A 20,433-nucleotide genomic window follows, 5' to 3' on the forward strand; every position below is an offset into this window, starting at 1 on the left:
GAAGCTATGTATGTGTCGTTTTTTTCTCCAAATATTACCTTGAATCTGTCGACGACTGACTCTTCCTAGCTAGGGCAGCGCAATGGGCGCACCACGAAACGCCGTCTATGCAGAGGAGAGTGCGGAGGTGGAAGTGTTATATGCGGACCTTGAAAAACTCAACACCCTGACGAAACGAGTCCAGGGCTCTCTATCTCGACTAGAAGCCAGCGGAAAGGTAGTCAAGAATGCGATTGGCCCTATATACGGCAATACTCAGGCTCTTCAGGCCACCACCACAAATATAGACAGAGTCAACGAGGCCATCGAGCGGATGCGCCGCCCGCTGGACGTAAAGGGACAGGAAGAGAGCATTATACGAGCTGGGTATGCAAAAAAACACCCTCATTTGAAGGAGGCTTCTTCTACCGGGCAAATCAATCTAACCTGAAGACCTCTCTGATAGACCGCAAAATGCCGGGTTACCCCAATTCATCGGTGCATTGAAACGTATCGACCTCGCACTCACGGACCTAAATGCTACAAAACTCCGATCAAACCAAAAGGCTGTCTCTGAGTTCAGCTCGCTGCTTAATACCGGCAGTGGAAAGCTGCAGGATCTGTTCAGATCGGTATTGAGGGGGGAAGCGAACACGATCGAGCCACTCCACTACCTTACCAAACGTGAGCTTATCTATCTACCATCGGATAAACCCATGCATGTCCTAGAAACTAAACTAACATACCCTCTGTAGAGCTCTCTTTCCCTCTATTATCGCAGGATGCATTTTCCGACCTTGCTCCAGCCGCAGGCGCAATTACAGCCGCCTCTAAACATACCCCCCAACAGGGCCACATCGAAAACCCAGCCATCTCTATTTATGCCGAAATTCGTGGCCCATACCTAACGAACAGCTTGCAAAATCTAGCCACTGCCTCCATCAACACTGCAAAACGCAGGCCAGTCGATGGACCCTATAAACAAGGGACCAACGGAATCGGCGTGTATTCAAATGTGATAGAAGGGATGTTTATTGCCGAGTATGAAAACATCATAAAAATATTCCCTCCAGACCAACAGGGAAAGGCTCTCCAAGCAACATGTCGGCCCGCTCTGGCAGAATTCTCCAAGACCATGCGTGAGCTAAACATGTATATCAAGTCGAACCTGATCACCGATTGCTTCCTTGCCTTTGAGATAATCGATATCGTCACCTCACTATCATACCGCCTGGATTCTAAGACGGGAGACCTAAAGAATCTATTCTTCGAGGCTCTACGGCCCATACGTGAGACGGCAAAGTCGTCTCTGACCGAGTTATTGGAAGAAACAAAACGCAGGGCAGCGTCCCTCGTCACTCTACCTCAAGACGGCTCTCCAGTCCCACTGGTAAACGAAGTGATGAGCTCCCTCTCAACACTAACCGCGTACTCTAAGCCTCTTGCCTCCATCCTCACATCCCTGGGTGACGGTAACTGGAAACCTTCCGCCGTACCCAACGCCGCTCCCCTGGACGTGGGACCAGACAGTTCCACGCTGCTCTCCCATTTCATCCTCGACATGATCGAAACGCTCTTATCCTCCCTTGAGGCTCGCGCCCGAGCAGTGCACAAGAGCAAATCAACCCTCGGCGTCTTCATCGCTAACAACGTCCACATCGTCGATAGGGTCATACGCAGCACACCCGAACTGTCAACTTGCCTCTCTTCTCCCGAAAACGCTAGTAGACTCGAAGTGTGGCGCAAAAAGGGCGTGTCGATATACCTCGATGCCTGGCGTGATCCGTCTTCGCATCTGCTAGATGTGCAATATACAAGCAGAGGCGGTGCCCGGCCTACTTCAGGCGGACCAGTCGATTCAAGCGCTATCGTCAAGTCACTCTCTTCCAAGGATAGGGATGTAATCAAGGATAAATTCAAGGCCTTTAACTCCTCCTTTGACGAACTCGTTGCGAAGCACAAGTCGCTGAACATGGAGAAGCCAGTGCGCACCTCGCTGTCCCGTGAGGTGCAGGCCGTCATCGAGCCGCTGTATGCCAGATTCTGGGATAGATACCATGAAATTGACAAGGGGCGGGGGAAATACGCCAAGTACGATAAGGGAAGTCTGTCTGCTCAACTCTCGGCTCTAAGCTAGATAGTTACAGATTTGTGAAGGTCTTGTTTTTTCCGTTTTTGATATAAGCGTTCAAGTACATACTTTTGCTATCTTTACCTCTATGAATATACCACCTTATTTTCTGATGAACTTGGATCTTATCATCTCCCACTAAAAAGCACACCCGATATACACACCTAAGCATTGGTTTGGCGGCTCATACTTAATTCGCTTTCACCAGCAAACATATAAAAACTTATCAACATAGACATATATCTCTAACTTGAAGCATCCGACGCATCAATAGTGTTCAACGCAACGGTTCAATTCTATCAGAATCTACCACTACACTAAAAGGAGTGAGCCCACACTAATAGTAGGCAGATGTTGAAGTTTGACAAATTCATATATGCTGGTATACTATATACACATGCGGAACATATTCAAGATATCTTTTAAAGGCTGATGTATTAGCTTAACTCGAGAAAGCACGAAGATAGAAGACAAAAATTGAATCGTTTAGATTAGTATTGACAATCGATATATCTAGAGATAGATAGGTGCATGGGTATGTAAGCGGTATATAAACAGGTAGACATAAATGAAAATCCTGGTTCTTATGAACCAGGGATGAAGAGCTAGACAAGGCTAAGTTAAGTCATGGGCAAAATGGAGAGTATATGATGAACACAAACAAAAAGGGAAGTGACGGAGTAGCACAGATATATAAACATTAATAGATGCGGGAGGAGGTCGTATTTTCTTTTCTCAAGCTTTCGAATGTGTATGTGGTGACAAAGATGTCACGGCTACCGGCCTGGGCCCATCTCATATATCTGCTCAGGCACAGGTCCGGCATGGGTAGCTGACATTGGCGTGGAAGCCAACTCGGATGGAATAGGTGACATCTGCTGGGAAGAACTGACGGCTGAGCCGGGCATTTCGGCATGCTGTGGTGGCTGCTGTGGTGGCTGGTTAAATGGTGAAACCTTCTGTTCGTTAGGGTAAGTTGGGAGCTGGTCATCTACTGGGGGCTTCTGTTCTACAGGAGCATAGTATCCCCCGGCAACAGGGCCCTGTGGGTTCGTGCTGGTTGGTGGCATATTGTTGTTTTGCGTGTAAGCGGTAGCAGGAGCAGGGGCCGGGGTGTTATCTGGCTTCTTGCGCAAGATGAACCACCAGATGGCGATGAGGATGGCGGAAACACCAGCTACACAGCCAATGACGATACCGGCAATAACACCACCTCCGAGACCGTTGCTATGCGGAGGAGGTGGAGGATTTGGGCCGGGAGTCGGGCCGGGGTGGGGCAGGCCGGAGGAGGACGGATTTGGTGAAACGTCTGATGCAGTGTTGGTAGGATCCCCAGAATAAGTGTCTGTGGTGGTGGATGGGATGTGAGTTGCAGAGTATTTGGAAGCATAGTCAGGTCCTAGCACAGATGAAAAGTATTGCGAGAGCGGCGAGATGTTATCTGATACCGAAGCGTACGAGTAGCAGCCAAACAGCTTGGTGTTTTTATTGAAGACATAGGTTCCGCAATAAGGGAGAGTTGAGATGCTGCACTTAAGAGCCAAAGAGTCCTTGGAGCAGGCTTCATCACAACTGACACTTGATGCATAGCAGGTGGTTGGAATGGTGGTGCAGTCGTTGATATTCTTGCTGAGACAGCAGCCAGCAGCGTTTCCAGTGTAGATACAGGTTGCGCGAGCATTAACGCAAGTCAGGGGGTTCTCTATATTTTTATGTTAGTCATTTTTTTTGTTTATTTCCCTGATGTAATGCAAAATGGGTGGTTATCTAGACGAACCTGGGTCACCATCAACCAAACCACAATAATAAGCAGGGGGAGGGAAGGGAATCAGCAAGCTGCTTGATCCTGCACTCTGTCTCTTTACTAGCTCAGGCGGTATTCCAGCAGGCAGGCCAGGAGCAGGTGTGGGCTTCGGGGTCATCCCGTTGAGAGCAACGAGCCCAGCAGGCGTTACAGCGGGCATAAGTTGTTCCAGCGAGGCAGCATCGACAGCAGCCAGAGAGAGGAGGGTGGCCACAAGGACCAGTGAATGTCCAGCCATCCTGCTGAACTGTCTACTGCCGAGCTTGCGCAATGGGAGGTATATAGGTGTAGATGTTGACCAAAACCGGCCGTCCCCAACTTCAGACCTGCTCTCTCTCTCCGCTGGCAAGATATAGAAAGGATAAAAAATAAGATATACCAGAGCTAAGGCGTCTGATATCTCCTATCCCAACGAAACGAAAGATGGAGGTGGTAATATCACGTCAGGATATTCGCTCGACCAGAGAGACAAACAGATGAGAACGACGAGAGGAGAAGAAGAGAAAGAGAGAAGGGAAAAAGGGAGGATGCGAAGGAAGGAAAAGAGATCGGCTGGTCATCTTTCTTTTCTTAAAAAAGAAAGGAAAAGGGAATAGAGAAAAAAACACCAAAGAGAGAGAAAGCTTTGAGCCTCGCCGCAAGCTCAATTGAAAGGGGGCTCCCCTTCCAATCCATCCCCAAGCTATTACCAGAAAGAGCTAGTGAGTAGATGAGGCTCGTGTTCCCCGTCCGCTGACTCGTAGAAAATAGGATTAGGCCTCGCTCGCTCGAGTCGATAATTGGGTCTGGGGCGGAGAGATGGTGGACTCGGAAACGAGCCATGCACCAATCCAGGGCAAAGATGGGCACGATGGCAGCTATCTTTAAACGAGACTTCATGCCAGCGGTCAAGACATATAAATAGTTTCAAGGCTAACTTTCCTTGCTCCATATCTTAACGTAGGTATTTTTCTGCGCCGTATGTTTTAGACATGTTTGATGTCTTCCTGTCTCTGCGTGAGGATGTGTCTTCATCTTGTTCATATATATTCAGGGGTTGAAGGATTTCAACTCTCAGGGATTGACCCTGTCAGAGCACAATGCCCGGCAGCAGAAAAAAGCAAAGCAGAGCAAACAAGCAAGCAGAAGTGCACAACCCCCCAACCACACGCCCTAGCAGACAGCTAGCTGTATCCTGCCGGGTAATACGGAGTATACATACTCCGTACTCTGTACAAGAACGGTCGTATCTGGTGGGCAGGTTTGGGCAGAAGCGTCCATCGGTTACCAAGCCGATACACAGCCATGCCACGCCTTGCTTAGCGAGCAGAGGTTCAGCCGCACAGACAAACCATACAAATATCGGGATGCAGAAGGCGAGTTCCTTGGTTCATTCACGTCTAAATCAGAGGCAGAAACACGTTACCGCGGTCCTGCCATCGTCCCGCCATGCCATGCAGTGCCATGTTCCATCATGCAGCGTCCCCTTATATACATGGCGTCTCCCGATAAAGGCGATAGAAGTCGGTGCATCGATCCTTTTGGCTTTCAACTGCCAGGGGGTCGAAGTTATTTTTAGCTCGCCCGCACTGCATCTCTGACATGTCGGATGTCTTTTGCTTTGCCGCTGCATTGGCTTTGCTTTGATATGGGGCCGTTTGTGAAGTCATCTCGCGTGGTTTGTTCATTGACTCCCGTCTTTGATCTCGTATCGTCTTCTCCTCGATCATCCTGCCCTTTATCCTCATCTCCACCATCTTATCACTTATCATCATCTCCATCTTCTTCTTCTTCTCTTCTCTTCATGCTATCAACTTTATGTTTCTTCCTTCTTTCCCTTCCTGTAAAGTCACGTGCATCCATTACTCATCCCTTACTCATCCCATCTTAGTCATGTATCACGTGAAACGGGTGAAGTCGGGCCTACTCACGTGCTCTCACGTGCCACGGGAAAATGCGGGGCGGGGAACCTCGGGCCGACGGAGACTCTTTCTCCGTGCAGTCCCCGTGACCTCGAAGCGTGTTTCCTGCAGAAGATGCAAAGGTACCTCGGGGTACTTCCTGACACACACAAACTACTAGGATACAGAAGTATCTTTAAGTACCTTGCCATGAGGGGGCCCTCTCGTCTCTTCTTCCTCGTGCGTCTTTTCCCGCTTGAGTCTTTTTTTTCCCTCTCTCTTCTTTTTTCTCTTCTTACTTCTCGCTGCGAAGAGTTTTGGTGTGTTTGCTGCCATCTTCACGGCTTCACCTTTTCCTCTTTCGGGAAACTGGCTGGCTTAACAAGGTCAATTGGCGCGAGGGTGCCAGCGAGAGAGAAGAGAGCGAGAGAGGAGGGACCCCCGGGGAAAAGACAACCCACATACTACGGCAAACTTACCCTTCTTTTTCGACCTCGGCATCCAGTTAGTTCGTCGCTCTCGTGACGCCATCTTCGAGTCACAGTCGTACGATATAACGAAGGGAGATATATATGGGAGTTACTGCAGATACAAGAGAGGCAGGAAAAGATACCAGAGAGCGAAAGAGACATACCGGGACTGGAGGATAGACAGCGCGAGAGAAGGCAGCCATGGCGTGGAGGGCCTCTGAGCGTCTCATGGAGACCATCCGCCATTACGCCTCGTTCCCAGCAACGGGCGTCTCGCTGCGGCAGATGGTGCAGTTTGGAGACAAGCCGTCGACAGGTATGGACCAGCAATTGATCTTGTTGGGGAAGACGCCTTCGTTGCAATCACAGCCGGACTGACTCCTGTAGGAACTCTCTTCCGGGCGTCACAGTTCCTGTCGGAGGAGCTGCCCATACGGCTGGCTCACAGGGTGCGGGAGCTGGGAGACCTGCCCGACGGGCTGAACGAGATGCCCTCTATCAAGAAAGTACAGGAGTGGTACGCCCAGTCGTTCGAGGTACGTGTGTTCTCTCTTTGCTGCAGTTATGATAAGTCGTTGACAGAATAAAAAAAAAAAAACAGGAGATCACGAAGCTGGAACGGCCGAGACTGTCGCAGGAAGTACGCGCTCGGCTGCTCAATTCCAGCAGGATGAACGGGCGTGAGCCACGGATGCTCGAGCAGGCGACCCCCAACCCCAGCGTAAAACAAGGGCAGTACCGCTCCTCGCCTACCACATCCATCCTCAACAGCATCTACAGCAATGGCAACTCCAGCGTCATCGGTAACAACGGTAGCACGACCACCACGACCACGGCAACCAATGGCGCAAAACACCGTGTGGCAGGGACTCGCCGGTATTTTGTTGCCGCGGACGACGGCGCCGACTGGCCGCCCGAGCTGATCGACTACAATGCCCGTCTGGCTGCGACCCTGGACACGATAAAGCGACGACACGACAGCGTGGTCACCACCGTGGCGCAGGGTGTGCTGGAGTGGAAACGGAAGAAACAGCGGCTCCAGATCGACTCTGGCATACAGGCCTTCCTGGACCGCTTTTACATGTCTCGTATCGGGATACGCATGCTCATCGGCCAGCACATCGCACTCACCAACCAGCACCACACCTACCATCCAAACTACGTCGGTATCATCTGCACAAAGACAAACGTACGTCAATTGGCGCAGGAAGCCATCGATAACGCTCGCTTTGTCTGTGAAGACCACTACGGCCTCTTTGAAGCTCCCAAGGTTCAGCTCGTCTGTCGTGATGACCTCGACTTCATGTACGTGCCCGGCCACCTGTCGCACATGCTCTTCGAGACGATCAAGAACTCGCTGCGAGCCGTCGTGGAGACACACGGACCAGAGAAGGATTCGTTCCCTGTAACCAAAGTCATCGTCGCCGAGGGAAGGGAAGACATCACCATCAAGATCTCTGACGAGGGTGGTGGTATTCCCCGATCCGCCATACCGCTTGTCTGGACGTACATGTATACCACCGTGGACCAGACCCCCAATCTCGACCCGGACTTCAACAAGAGTGACTTCAAGGCACCCATGGCCGGGTTCGGATACGGACTGCCCATCAGTAGACTGTATGCCCGCTACTTTGGCGGAGACCTCAAGCTTATCAGTATGGAGGGGTACGTCTTTTATACATACATATAAAGTATATAAATACTGACATGTCTATAGATACGGAACAGATGTGTATCTACACCTCAACCGCCTCTCGTCCAGCTCCGAGCCTCTCCAATGACAACTACCCGTCATGAGGAATGGGCGACCGCTCGTCCATACATCGCGACACTTCACACCAGCTCAACTGCAGCCATCTTTGAGCCCATCCTCATCGACGCCAACAGCCGAACCCCTGATGCCACTATCAACACCAGAACTGTTTCCTTTCCAGTATAAATCCTCTTCCCGCCCGGCTGCCAAAGAAGCAGGACCATCCTGGCTAGCGATACCGTGCTCGAACAAGAAGCCAAAGCCAAACCTATATCAACGCCTGGCTGGCGTCTCGCCCTTGACGGCCATGAACTCGTCCGTGATTCGATCACGGATAAAGCGCAGGGAAGTCTCGGAAAGGAAGCAAGTAGGAGATGCCGAGATATTGGTCAATCCTGAGAGAGCAGGCCTCTGAAGCCTTTACTCCCTCCCGTTGGATCTTTTTAATTTCCTTATTCATTTTTATTACTCTCTCTTTTTTCACTTCACTGTACATAACATACTAACACAAGCCACGGTCTGTCTTGTCTGTATCCCGTTTGTTTGATGAGGATGATACGAGACAGGATGATTGGCTATGACAGGACGGGTGGTTGACCACCTACCATGCAACCAGACAGGTACGGTGAATACTACATATACCGAGCTATCTAACAGCATTTTACAACGGAGCCGGAGCAGGCGAGAGGAGCAAACAGGCGGGCAACCTAAAAACCTGAACGTCTTCAGGAGGAGTTTATTCATGCATACACATAACCGATATGTGTTTCCATGCGTTCATTTGGTTTAGATCTGCTTCCCATCTACTATCATCTACTTTTCTATACAAGACAGAATACAACAACTACCCAATTTTCGGATAAATATCTTCATAATTCATTACAAGTAAAATTCCAACATGCAACTCAACATCAAGTTCACGCCCTGCCTTTTCCCTTCCTGGCCGTCGACGGAGACGACGACGACGACATACCCGAGCCATCCCTCCTTACACCGGCATTACCACCCGCAACCTGGCCCGCAACATCAGTAGAGAGATACTCATTCCTCCACCCGCCGTTAACCTCCACGATATCAACAATAGGCATATCCGCCCTCACCTCAAACGTACCCGCCAGACTCCGACCGTCATCCATCCATCGCCGCCCAGGCACAGACATAGGCAACTTCGCTCCCGCCATCCCACCCATACCCATGGCATCAGACCTATGAGCCTGCAGCAGCCTTCCGGCCTCGATATCATGCACGATATACTTGCGTGTCGGCGGCTTATCCGCCGGTCGACGGGCGAGCGAATGTATGAAGCGCTGCCTCGTCTGGGGAATAGACTACATCATATCAACAACAACAACAACAACACCAACAAAAACACCAACACAGTTAAACATATATGCGTATTTACGTGCGGTGCTCACCTCATTGTTAGAAACGGCGTGGAACATGAGCATTTCCAGATCATCTAGGACACCCAGCGCGGCATGCCGGCGTTCACGAGACTCGGTTGGTTCCCAGAGTTCTTCCGCATACACGAATTTAGGATGCAGGTCTTGAGTACGGTATGGTTGGCCCGGGGCTGGAGGATGTTAGCTCATGTATCCTCTCTATATCTATATCCAGAATATATGTATATATCTAGAGGTACCGTAGAACATGCCTGGGGCGCGGGGGGCGATTTCATATGCTTCTTCTTCAACGTTGGCTGGGTGTGTAGGAGACGCTGGGGTGTCGATGTCCATTTTGAATGCGTGCAGTTTGTCCTTTTATGTGTATGTATGGGTATAAGTTGTCTGGTTGTCTTCTGTCGATGGTCAAACTTCTCGATGGCAAGTCTGATATTCACTTACATAAGCACAAACATCAAGAAGAAAATCTCATCGCATGAATTGACATTTCATGCTTGGTCTGAATTAATTAATTAATATACATAGCAGGTTCGAGCATCCATCTCTTCTCTTTTCCACAGAAGTAGACAAAAGTACGGCTCTAACTGACGAGAGAAAGAAAAAAGAACGAAGAAGAAAACCCATTCTATCCCTCCGCATAACAGCATGGCAGGCAGTAAGTTAAACATAAAAATAGATATAGAAAGAAAAAGAAGAATATAAAAGGAAGAGGGAGACGAAATGGCATTTAAAGTGATGGACGAGAAGGAAGAGGACCGATAAAACTCCCAAGAACTCCACGAAACAGTCCACGACAAGACAGACTCATGTATTTGTAGTTTTTAAGTAAATGGGAACGAACTCCGACCCAAATCAGGTCGTGTCAGGTCATGTCGTAGACTTCTTTCGATGCCGCTAAGTGAAGAAGATGAACTGGACTTGGACTGAACTTTTTTTTCACTCTCTTGCTTTTCTGTTGTTTCAGACCCTGTTGTTTCTCATCTCGAAGCTGTTCAACTGTTGGCAGATGGAGAAGGAAAAAGAGACATGTGATGTGTCTTAGGCAGGGTTTCCGCAGGCGAAGGATGAGGATGCTGGCGCAAGATAAGGGTTCAGCCACGCGAAAGAGCCGGCCAGTCACCTTCGCCAGGGACTCCTGTTGACATTGGGCGTGAAAAAGTGGCCTGAGAGAAGTGGAATACAGCTCGGATGAAGAGGGCCTCAGCTCAATCGCATCCGTGTACGAAGCTGTTCTTGGGCCAACTGTAATCCGTGTCCGCCCTAGAGAGAACCAACATCTCCAACGTTAGCAGCTAGTCCACCTAGTCTCTTGGCGTGTCGCATATTTCAGGGTTCAGAACTAGCGGTTGAAGGGGGGAATTTGGGGGAAGGGCTTGTCGGAAGGCGCGGAGGTGAAGAGAGCAATACGAGGAGGCTCTTTTTCCTGACACGAGGAAGTATATAAGAGCCGCCCAGGCTGCCACGCGAGGGAAGAAAAAGAGTGGAAAAGTGGGAAAAAAGAGAGAAAAAAGATACATACCAGGTGGTGAGGTTCGGATTGTGGTAGACTTCTTTGTGTTTTCTTATATATTCTGTCGTCTCCATGCCGGGAGGATCACAGGTGACGCTCGTCTTGCCCTTTTCCTGATAGATGCGAATATAGTCTATTCGCATTGTTACCGGAAACAGCGGCGCGAGGCCGGTCATGTTTAGGGCAGCGAAACTGTTGGACATACCCAAGTTTGCAATTAGGGCCATGGGCTCTTTTGGGATGACACGCTGGCCGACATTGCCATTGGGGCCTAGGGCGCGGGCGTCGAGTTTCCAGGACTTCTCCTCGCCGACGTACCAGGTGATTTCGCCCTTTTCACCCGGCGTGTAGTCGAAGGCATAGACCTGGTACTTCTTGCCGTTGTACCAGTCATTGTTCAGGTTGGTCACGCCCGAGATGGCCTGCTGGAACACGCCGCCTCGATAGGCGTTCATGATCGTGATGCTCGGGTCATAGAGTTCCGTGAATTCTACAGACGCATTAGCTTGGTCCAGCAACTTGAATAAGGTATATCAAGGGAGAAGATAGAACTCACCATAGTTGGGCATGTACCAGATATCAAAAGGAGCGACCTGACAACTCTGCGAGACGTCTCCGATAACGTTAATTGGCTCCTTTTCACCGTGCAGGGCGTGCACACTGGCTTCGATCACGTCTATCTCGGGCGAGGTCCTCGACTTTCCTGGAGTCGGGTGATCGGCACCCTGGCAGGTGCAGGCAGGCAACCTCATGCCTGGCAGGAAGCTAAGACCACCCGGGTCACTCTGGTTGGCGGTGATGCCGGCATCGCACTCGTCGTGGTAGCTGTAGGGCCACATTCCATCGGTGGTGGCAGGATATCCGGGACGACCGAGGTTTCCCATGGCCCAGAAACCGGGCCAGAGACCGGAGACGTCGCCTCGTCCAGGCAGAGAGATGCTGGCCTCGAGCCGGCCGCCGGTGAAGCAGAGCTGGTTCCAGGACTGGACCATGCCAGAGCGGTAGTTGAGGTAGTGGTTCTGGAAGGCGTCGAAGCGGAGCTCGAGTTTGCCATCCTTGGTCGTTACAGCATCAGGGTCATACCACTGTTTACGGTCAGTCGAGTTGAACATTACAATGACAGAAACGTTGTTTGACATGCCTCCAGATCCTGTGTGACGCCGTACCAGATGTCGACCGCCTGCAGGTAAGGGTCGTCCTCTTGGAAGAACGTCCGCCCATCTAGCTTGAATTCATCCGAGAACTGCCATTTCCAATTAGATGTTGTTTTTTTTTTGGTGTGTGTGTGTATGTATGTGTGTGGGAATACGCACCACCAACTCCATGTCCTTGCCATCAGCGGATTTCTTGGTCATGGCAGACTTTGGCGTGTCTGGATCGATCAGGCCGGTCCTTATATTCTTCAGCAGCGGTATGTCCACGTCAATACACATGGGATCTCCGGCACACCCGCCCTTGATGGTCGTCAAACCATGTATATACGATCTGCTAGGTCAGTCAAAGAGCATAATCACAAAGAGATACAGATACATACATTACAGGATATCCGATGAACAAGGTAAGGACACCACCTATGAGCAGTATCAAGGCCCCGATATTGGTGATGCCACGACGGTGCCAGATATCACACTTTCTCTCCTTGTCGTTGGGATCCGGGTTATGCAGCTCGTCGTCCTTTTCGACATCGTGCGGGTAGACGATCAGGTCTCCGTCCGGGAAGATGGCGAACTTCTCGGTGACGGTCTGGGTGGTGATGCCGTTCTCGTCGTCACTGCTGCCTGCCCTCGAGGGGACGCGAGAATCGTCAAAGGGGCTGGAGTACGTGTATCCGCCGTACCCGTAGCTGGCATGCCGGCTCGCGGCATCTGAGCTCCAACTGGTCCGTCTGGAGGAGAAACCGGTATAATCTGTGCCTCCCAGCCCCCCGCCTGCTGTACCAGCCGAGCTCCTGCGAATATTCGGGTACGGATAGCCCTGGGAAGAGTCGTCTACGTATGCTCTTGACCGTCCCGGCACGGCGAGGCGTTCGGTGGACTCGTTGCGGGAGAGACTGTCGGGGGGCACGGGAGACGGGGAAAAGGTGCGCTGCTGAGGCGAGATGAGGGCCCGTGGAGTGATCGGGGACGGGCCCGCCAGAGTGCTGCTTGCTGAAGACGGGTTCGTGATGTTGTTGCTGCTGTCTGCGAAAGGGTTCTGCGGTTCTCGCTGGACCTGGGAGTTGATCTGGAGCGTAGGAGTCTTGCGGAGGCGGTTTGGCCCATTTCCACTGCCATTGCCAGGCCCTTGAGGGTCCATTGTAGCGTTTTTTCCCCCCTTATATCTATCGACTCATCGGTTGGTCTTTTTTCTGCTCTTGTGTCGAGGTTGATGTAGGTGATGTTGATGATGTTGATGTTGTGTGGTTGTTGCGATGGCGATGCTGACGTAGACAAAGATGACACCGAGTTATTAATCGACGGACGTTCGAGTACCAACAGACGGCGACAGACTAATGGTGACAGTGAAATAGTAATGAAAGTAGGGTAAACAAGTAGTATAGATGAAGCTGTGGATAGTTGAAGCTCTCGCCCGTCCAAGAGGAAAAAAAGTTGCAGGGAAGAAAAATACTTCAAGACGGCCAAGCCAAGTTGCTAGATCGCCGTCGCCATCTACTTTCGATACTATGAAGAAGAAGAAGACACAAAGACGAGATACATAGTACAAGAGAAAGGATAGAGAGAAGACCCACGCGGGTTCCTGAAACCCTTCTTTTTTCTGCTTGTCTTACTCCTGATATTATCATCTGTTGCTGTGCTTGTGTGTGTGTAATGACGTCCTCGCCACCGAAGCAAGGAAACAAACCCAAGAGTCCATTTGTTTCTCCTGTGGAAATTAAGTGATACATCCCAGTCGGCCGTCCTTTTGCCCATCTTACGCCGCAAGTTTACCCCCCCCCCCCCCCCTGGTGGCCAACCCGCTGATCGCCAGCCAACCGTCCCTGGCAGAGTTTTCTTTGGTGGAAGTGGAGGGATGGGCAGAGTGGTAGAGGAGAGTGGTAGCGACTCTTCAAGACTCGACAGCCCTCGCCTTGAGGCCGACAAGGCTGGTGTTGGTCCTGGTGAGAAGCCAGTACTCGCACCTCGTCTCGTCGTGCTGGACGCGGTAGACTCTCGCCTGGCCGTCGCCGTCGCTGGTGCTGTCGTCCTGGCTGGCCATCTGCACCGCCTCGAGGACGCGCGCGTACTGGCCGTGTCTGTCGAACTGGCTGGCCGAGAGGACGCTCACCTGTGTGGGCCTGGCTCCATGGACGAGCCGTGAAAACTCCTCTGTCCACGTCAGTCAGTATATTACACAAGGAGTAGACAGGAGTAGATCGTAAGAGTAAAAGGAGAGGAGGATACCTTCTGACGGCCAGTGGTCGCAGGCGAGGACGACAGGCTCAAAGGGCTCGTCTGTCTCGGAAGAGTAGAAGGCGTCGATACGCAAGGCAGAAGGGATCTTGTCCTCCTCGACGTCAAGTCTCTTGCTCTCGATGAAGGCTGAGTCGCCCGCCGCCTTGTCCGTCTTCCTGCTCTCTGTCTTGCCGTCTGTGAGACCCTCGTTGGCCTTATCCAGGAACGCCGCGTAGGCAGAGTCGGAAGCCATCTTTCGTGATACTGAATATACTGAATACACTGGCGATTCTGCTGGTGCTGGTGCTGCTGATGCTGCTGAAGAAGATAGAAGTAAAGACGAAGGCCGTAAAGAGGAGAAAGAGAGAGAAAAAGGCCTTATGACGCAATGGAAGATTCTTGCTCGCATCGTTTCTTGTTGGATTCTTCTTGGTGGCGAGTTTACTTTTACGTGGAAGAAGTTATTTCTACACACAACTACAAGACAGCAAGGAAGAGGTAAAACTCAAGATGGCCTTTTTATTATCATATCATCAAAGCAGGAAAGAAGGGAGGGGGAGAGAGAGAAAAAGACATGACTATGAAGAGGTGGTAAGGTCCTTCTTGAGAGTGCCCAGGAACGCTCTCTTCTCTGCTGGAGTCTGGTAGGCACCGTGGCCGAACTTGGAGGAGGTATCGATCCATTTGAGGTCGACCTTCTCTGTCGCCTTGCGCGAGACCTGGGGCCAGAGGGTCTTGCGAAGGGTCACTACTCTCTTGCGCACACCGGGGATGGAGCCCTTGAGCATGACAAAGTCGTTCTTCACCTCGCCGTAGCGCACGAAGCCGCCCATCCTATGGAAGTTAGCATACCCATCACTTATCATTACACATAAAAAAGGGGGAACATACGGGGTGATCTGCTTCTTGCTGACGTCAAAGTCAGTCGAGGCGTTGCCCTCGTCGCCGGCCTTGCCGATACGGTAGATCTTGTGGTTGGCAGAGGTACGGTGGTGGTAGCCGTCCTGACCGGCGCGAGCAACGGTCCACTGGACGTGGGATGGATGCCAGGCACCGATACAGGCAACCTTTCGCAGACCCTTGTGCGTCTTGCGGGGAAGTTTCTTGGTGCCCCATCGTGAGGTTACGCCGCTGAAACCATGACCCTTGGTCACGGCAATGACATCGACTACCTCGTCCTTCTCAAACACGGTGTCGACGTCGATGGGCTTCTCGAACAGGCCGTGTGCGAACTCGACCTTCTCTGCGATGCTGCCACCGTTGACCTGAACCTCCATCAGGTGTGCCTTCTTCTGCTTTAGGGGGGTCTTGCGGATCTGGGTGTGGGCGAGCAGACGGACGACGGTGCAGTAGTTCTTGATACGCTCCAGCTCCCGGGTCGTGGCCGCGGCGTCGGCGTGGGTCTTGGCGTAGCGAGTGAACGCCTTCTTCTTGCTCTTGTACCAGTTCTTGTAGAATCGGCGCTTGACCTCGTCGGAAAGATGGTCAGCCCAGACGGTGGTGAGCGAGCGGAGACCACGGGGGGTCTCGATGTATCCAACGATGCCGACGGCAATCATCTGCTCTCTCTTAGCTTCCTCATCTCCTTCTTTATATATCACAACATATCAGTAACATACCGGTGGGGTTTCGACGATGGTCACGGCCTCGACGACCTCCTTGCGGTGCATCTTGGCTCCAGGACGCTCGAGGTCACGGACGATGGTCGTCATACCGGCCTTGTAGCCCATGGTGGCAGTGAGGTGGACGGGCTTCTTGGGGTCATCCTTGGGGAAGCTGCACACATTCATCAGTATACGCTTCTATATAACGTCTCGCTTCAACTTCCTCTTCCTCACCTCTTGACCTTTCCGCGGTGTCTGGCAGCGCGCTTTCGCGGCAGGTAGGCAAGAGAGCCTGTTCATCCACTGTCAGTCTTCGTCCCTCTTCTTCTTCTCTCCATCTCCATCAACGTCGAGGCCTATCTCACCATGCCTTGGGGCTTCGTATTTTCTGTGACTCCTGCAGCGCACGTCTGTTAGCTTCAATGGCACATCATGACCTCTCCCCTGGCAGCTCTGTTACTCACATCTTGACCCTGTTGTCGGCGGGTTAGTATCCTGCGTGTTGGTTGTCGGTCGGAAATTCCAGCAAGTCGAAAAGTTCTTTTGATAACAATTTTTGCCTTTTTGTTCTTTTGTGTTTGCCGAGTATGTGTGGGATTAGGTAATCGAGTCACGTGTGAGTAACCGGGAAAAAATATAGTGGATTATGTCATCAGATCCCATCCGACTCGCTGGTCTGTACCCATTGGACATCAGGCCTTTTTGTCCCTTGTAGTCCAATACAAGATAAAGACGAGTATCATCTATGGACTACAGATACACCCTCGTTACTACTGCCGTCGATTGACAGGATGAACATGAGTGATACTATGCATGTCTGGTGAGGCTGCATTCATGAAGCTGGTAAGGGTGCACGCAGCCTCAGCGCAGTAAAGTGGCACCCCCAGTTCAGTTCATCTGGACTATTTGATATCCATGATATATATATATACATACTACGAGAAGAAAAATTCAACAGAATCTCACAATATATCTGTCTCGCAAGCATGGAAGCTTTCTAAAGCAGCTTTCAATCAGCCTAGAACTGAGAGCCCGGAAGAAATCAAAGGCCACCTGGGCCTCAACCTCCTACGAGATGTCTCTGAATCACTCGTCGACTTCATCTTCGTACATGGGCTCGGTGGAGGGTCACGCAAGACGTGGTCCCTCTCACCTGACCCAAAACACTACTGGCCAAGGGAATGGCTTAAGCAAGAGCCTGAGTTCCGCCATGTGCGCATACACAGCTTCGGATACAAGGCTGACTGGGCTGAGGTGGGTGGAAATGTTCAAGGCATTCATGATTTCGGGATCTCCTTGCTGAATGCGATCGATGAGAGTCCTCATATCATTAGAAGTAGGGTTAAAGGCTTGCTACCAGTTTACATAAGAGAGTGCATACTAATGTACCTTTTTCTAGACGAAGATCGTGTTTATCGCCCATAGCATGGGCGGAATCGTCGTTAAAAAGGTATCATACCACTCAATCTCATCACTATAATGGTAAACGCTAAAGTAATTAATACAGGCATACATCCTCGCCCGGGAAACTCTTCGTTTAGAGGGATTAGCAGACCGCATTCATTCCATCTACTTCCTCGCCACTCCCCATCAGGGTTCTAGTATGGCAGAGGTACTGGAGAGGATACTCCGGCTGTCATTCAGTACTAAGGCCTTCGTGAGCGAGCTCAGTCCTACTTCCAAGTCGACTATGGATATCAATCATTCCTTCAAACCTCTTACTACTCAAATCGAACTAGTTTCGTTTTATGAGACTCTCGAGACAAAATTCGGACCAGCCTCTGCGATGGTTATCCCTAGAGGCTCTTCATACCTTGCCCTACCGAATGAAAGAGCAATAGCACTGCACGCAGACCATCGCGGTGTCTGTAAATTCGATAAACGGGCCGATCTCAACTACAAAATACTGCGCTCCTCGTTCTGTACTACCCTCCGCCGGATAATTCCAAAGCATATATTAGAGCCACCACCACAAGGCGGCCTTGCTGATTCCTGCGAAATTTCAACAGATGAACCCCATCGATTACCGGAGTTGACTGGTGTATCGAACTCTCCTGTAGATGAAGAGTATATCTTGGAAAATTACCGGCCCATGTAAACGCTATTGATTGAATGATAAACATAGGCAGTTAAAGCGAACAACAATAATACACCGTTCTATATGTGCTTCCTAGCAAACCTAGTCCTGTGGGTTCCTTTCTTAACAGTCTGATATCATCCGGGATAGGGCGCTTTGTGTCCAGTACATAGTATACAGATTTCGCTAGTGCTGACTGGGTACAAGAAAGGATGCCTCTAAGCTATTGCCATGGAGGTCTCCCAGAACCACTTAAATAATATCTGCTTCCTAGCAGTGCAAGTTATTTTTTTGATAATTGGTTGTATGTCCAATAGAGCTACCCCTATGCTCGAAAGTGCAATTATGAACGTGTGAATGTCTGGTATCCATCCCAGCTCTTTGATTTACTTTATTCAAACTAAAAAGAATAATGTCATGTCTTTTGCAATCCATCTGCGGCAAGTTAGCAAGTATAAAATGACACGATAAGAACAGCCTCATTTCCTATAAACATTACATATAAAACTGGAGGCGAGTGGTCTTTTATAGAGCACCTGTACTTCAATTCCTAACCTTGACTTCCAAGTCCCAACCTAGAAGCTGTCAACGCGGGGAATGGGCCAAACACTGGTGAATCTTGAGTGCTACGGGAGAGGTATCCATATGTATGTATATGCCACAGCCATGGCATTGGGGTCTTTGCATATACTGAAACTGCCCAACAGTCTCCGTGTAAACTTCCGTGGTGTCGGTTAAAGTAAATAAAACACATTCAGTGCCTTCAAGGTAGTAGTAGACATTTCCTCAGGCTGTTATCGCAAAAGCAGAGGAGACTAGACAGCGATGTTGAGTATCAGCAGATGTTTTCCGCCAACCAGACCAAATGTAGCCGGAAAATAATTCAACTAATATGGACCCAGGCTGGGGCTCGTCCAAAAGCTACGAAGGTTAGTCTCGTCATCGAGTATATCTTGCTTAATAGTACTGATGGTATGATACTCCACAAGACGAAACGGGCGAGTTATCCTATTCAACTCCCGAGTAGACTGGCTGGCGATGAATACTGATTATAACTGAGCTAGACAATGAAAAGAGTGTATACAAGGGCAGGCTCATATATGCAAGACATGCTATTATGGGCTGATTACTGCGAGCAAAGGACTAGAGCTTGCAGAAAAAGAGGTCTGTTTGAGATTTGAGTCAACACGTTAGTTACTGACCAGTCACTTTGTTAGTTCCGTGCTGGCTCCAACGTGAGTCTGCCGTTCGAGCGGGCGGGTTGGTTGCTATAGTAGCATTGATTAAGCACAGGGAAAATCCATGCTTGGGCCTTTTCAGCCCACTTCTTATCGTCGCCTGCTATTCCTCGGATTATATAACTAACCTAACTCAATAACGAGGAACAAACGTCTTCCATCCAGTTAACTAGCGGTGACCTCCGATACCTGTCGATCCTCAGAGAGTGTCTGAGGAAGAAAGGGTTTCTTACTTTAATTGCAAGGATGTAAATATTATTATCTGACATAGTAGAAGTCCTGCCACCAATAACTGAATCAGCTTACCAGCTGCAGAGAATACCAGGATTATCTTCGTGATCCTAATTTCTACCTACTATGTAGTCATCAAAACGGTAGGTAGGTTTGCAACACCTCGAAACATGAGCTAGGCCACGATCGATGCGAAGAAACCCATGACTTATTATGTATGCAGCCTGCAGAAAGCCTGGATCCTTAATCCACAGATAACTGATCCCTAGCCGGTACCTGTGCGGAAATCTCCTTTCTCTAGCGGCCCTCCAGGCATCGTTGAGCTGGGACCTTTTGAGATGGATTTGTGCACAAGGATCGACGCTAGACCAGACACGGTGACAGAAGAGTTACGCTGGAAGAAACGTGCAGGATATTAGTAGAATAGCAGTAGATATATCCCTCGGCGACTGGGCGGAAATGCATTCGAAACCACTGACATGTTGTCAGGGCTTTTTATGCCCAAACCACTGGCATGGACATGGAAATCAGCAAAGCTCTCCAAGCTATAGGAGAGCGTATAATTGCTGTACTCAGCGGAGTCATGTTGGGGGGCCCTCGCAGCACTGCATAGAACATCCCCGAATGGTAAATCTGGATGCCATGTCGTAGCTCAAATGGCGACCTGCTGTAAGAGGGTGGGGATACGGATAGCTCACACATTTATGATGGGGCTTATGCCGGGCGCGGAGGTGCCTAGGTTGAAGCGTAAGCGTTAAGAGAAAGGGTGATGATATCTCCCCGGATGACCTGGACGGCAAGAGGCAGAGCCAGTTCATTTTCATGTGCATGGGTGGTGTTGTCGACTGTGCAACGGGGGGGTTGTCGATGGTATGTATGTGTGATCCCGCTAGGCCTGCGACTATGGATGCGAATAGGGGGTTGAATACCAATTCCCCCCCCCTCCCGCCTGTCTACTACACAGTAACGGACGGCGCGAGGT

At 50.4% G+C, this 20,433-nt stretch overlaps 9 protein-coding genes across 9 annotated transcripts; 4 read left to right on the top strand and 5 right to left on the bottom strand.

The window, feature by feature from the left end:
• Positions 1 to 82: 82 nt before the first annotated feature.
• On the top strand, positions 83 to 2,116 carry MCYG_04107 (exocyst complex protein exo70; the record flags this gene model as incomplete). The annotated part of the gene is made up of 3 exons (XM_002846324.1): positions 83 to 366; positions 446 to 663; positions 735 to 2,116. The coding sequence occupies 3 exons, from the start codon at positions 83 to 85 to the stop codon at positions 2,114 to 2,116; spliced, it is 1,884 nt and encodes a 627-aa protein (XP_002846370.1).
• Positions 2,117 to 2,886: 770 nt separating this feature from the next.
• Positions 2,887 to 4,152, bottom strand: MCYG_04108 (conserved hypothetical protein; the record flags this gene model as incomplete). The annotated part of the gene is made up of 2 exons (XM_002846325.1): positions 2,887 to 3,812; positions 3,888 to 4,152. The coding sequence occupies 2 exons, from the start codon at positions 4,150 to 4,152 to the stop codon at positions 2,887 to 2,889; spliced, it is 1,191 nt and encodes a 396-aa protein (XP_002846371.1).
• A 2,313-nt stretch (positions 4,153 to 6,465) lies between these two features.
• Positions 6,466 to 8,045, top strand: MCYG_04109 (pyruvate dehydrogenase kinase; the record flags this gene model as incomplete). Its single annotated transcript, XM_002846326.1, has 4 exons — positions 6,466 to 6,580; positions 6,652 to 6,800; positions 6,902 to 7,929; positions 7,982 to 8,045. The coding sequence occupies 4 exons, from the start codon at positions 6,466 to 6,468 to the stop codon at positions 8,043 to 8,045; spliced, it is 1,356 nt and encodes a 451-aa protein (XP_002846372.1).
• A 12-nt stretch (positions 8,046 to 8,057) lies between these two features.
• MCYG_04110 (uncharacterized protein) lies at positions 8,058 to 8,432 on the top strand (the record flags this gene model as incomplete). The annotated part of the gene is made up of 1 exon (XM_002846327.1): positions 8,058 to 8,432. The coding sequence occupies one exon, from the start codon at positions 8,058 to 8,060 to the stop codon at positions 8,430 to 8,432; it is 375 nt and encodes a 124-aa protein (XP_002846373.1).
• Positions 8,433 to 8,934: 502 nt separating this feature from the next.
• Positions 8,935 to 9,753, bottom strand: MCYG_04111 (uncharacterized protein; the record flags this gene model as incomplete). Its single annotated transcript, XM_002846328.1, has 3 exons — positions 8,935 to 9,345; positions 9,433 to 9,590; positions 9,672 to 9,753. The coding sequence occupies 3 exons, from the start codon at positions 9,751 to 9,753 to the stop codon at positions 8,935 to 8,937; spliced, it is 651 nt and encodes a 216-aa protein (XP_002846374.1).
• A 993-nt stretch (positions 9,754 to 10,746) lies between these two features.
• On the bottom strand, positions 10,747 to 13,225 carry MCYG_04112 (beta-glucan synthesis-associated protein KRE6; the record flags this gene model as incomplete). The annotated part of the gene is made up of 5 exons (XM_002846329.1): positions 10,747 to 10,843; positions 10,940 to 11,420; positions 11,487 to 12,015; positions 12,244 to 12,415; positions 12,465 to 13,225. The coding sequence occupies 5 exons, from the start codon at positions 13,223 to 13,225 to the stop codon at positions 10,747 to 10,749; spliced, it is 2,040 nt and encodes a 679-aa protein (XP_002846375.1).
• Positions 13,226 to 13,975: 750 nt separating this feature from the next.
• On the bottom strand, positions 13,976 to 14,554 carry MCYG_04113 (conserved hypothetical protein; the record flags this gene model as incomplete). Its single annotated transcript, XM_002846330.1, has 2 exons — positions 13,976 to 14,235; positions 14,311 to 14,554. 2 exons carry the CDS (start codon positions 14,552 to 14,554, stop codon positions 13,976 to 13,978), a joined length of 504 nt encoding a protein of 167 aa, XP_002846376.1.
• Positions 14,555 to 14,879: 325 nt separating this feature from the next.
• On the bottom strand, positions 14,880 to 16,598 carry MCYG_04114 (60S ribosomal protein L3; the record flags this gene model as incomplete). Its single annotated transcript, XM_002846331.1, has 8 exons — positions 14,880 to 15,135; positions 15,193 to 15,869; positions 15,921 to 16,077; positions 16,140 to 16,197; positions 16,271 to 16,299; positions 16,333 to 16,356; positions 16,378 to 16,474; positions 16,520 to 16,598. The coding sequence occupies 8 exons, from the start codon at positions 16,596 to 16,598 to the stop codon at positions 14,880 to 14,882; spliced, it is 1,377 nt and encodes a 458-aa protein (XP_002846377.1).
• A 120-nt stretch (positions 16,599 to 16,718) lies between these two features.
• Positions 16,719 to 18,003, top strand: MCYG_04115 (conserved hypothetical protein; the record flags this gene model as incomplete). The annotated part of the gene is made up of 4 exons (XM_002846332.1): positions 16,719 to 16,748; positions 16,923 to 17,159; positions 17,305 to 17,355; positions 17,413 to 18,003. The coding sequence occupies 4 exons, from the start codon at positions 16,719 to 16,721 to the stop codon at positions 18,001 to 18,003; spliced, it is 909 nt and encodes a 302-aa protein (XP_002846378.1).
• Positions 18,004 to 20,433: the final 2,430 nt, after the last annotated feature.

The sequence above is a fragment of the Microsporum canis genome, genomic scaffold (genome assembly GCF_000151145.1).
Source record: "Microsporum canis CBS 113480 supercont1.4 genomic scaffold, whole genome shotgun sequence".
In the NCBI taxonomy this organism is placed as follows: Eukaryota; Fungi; Ascomycota; class Eurotiomycetes; order Onygenales; family Arthrodermataceae; genus Microsporum; species Microsporum canis.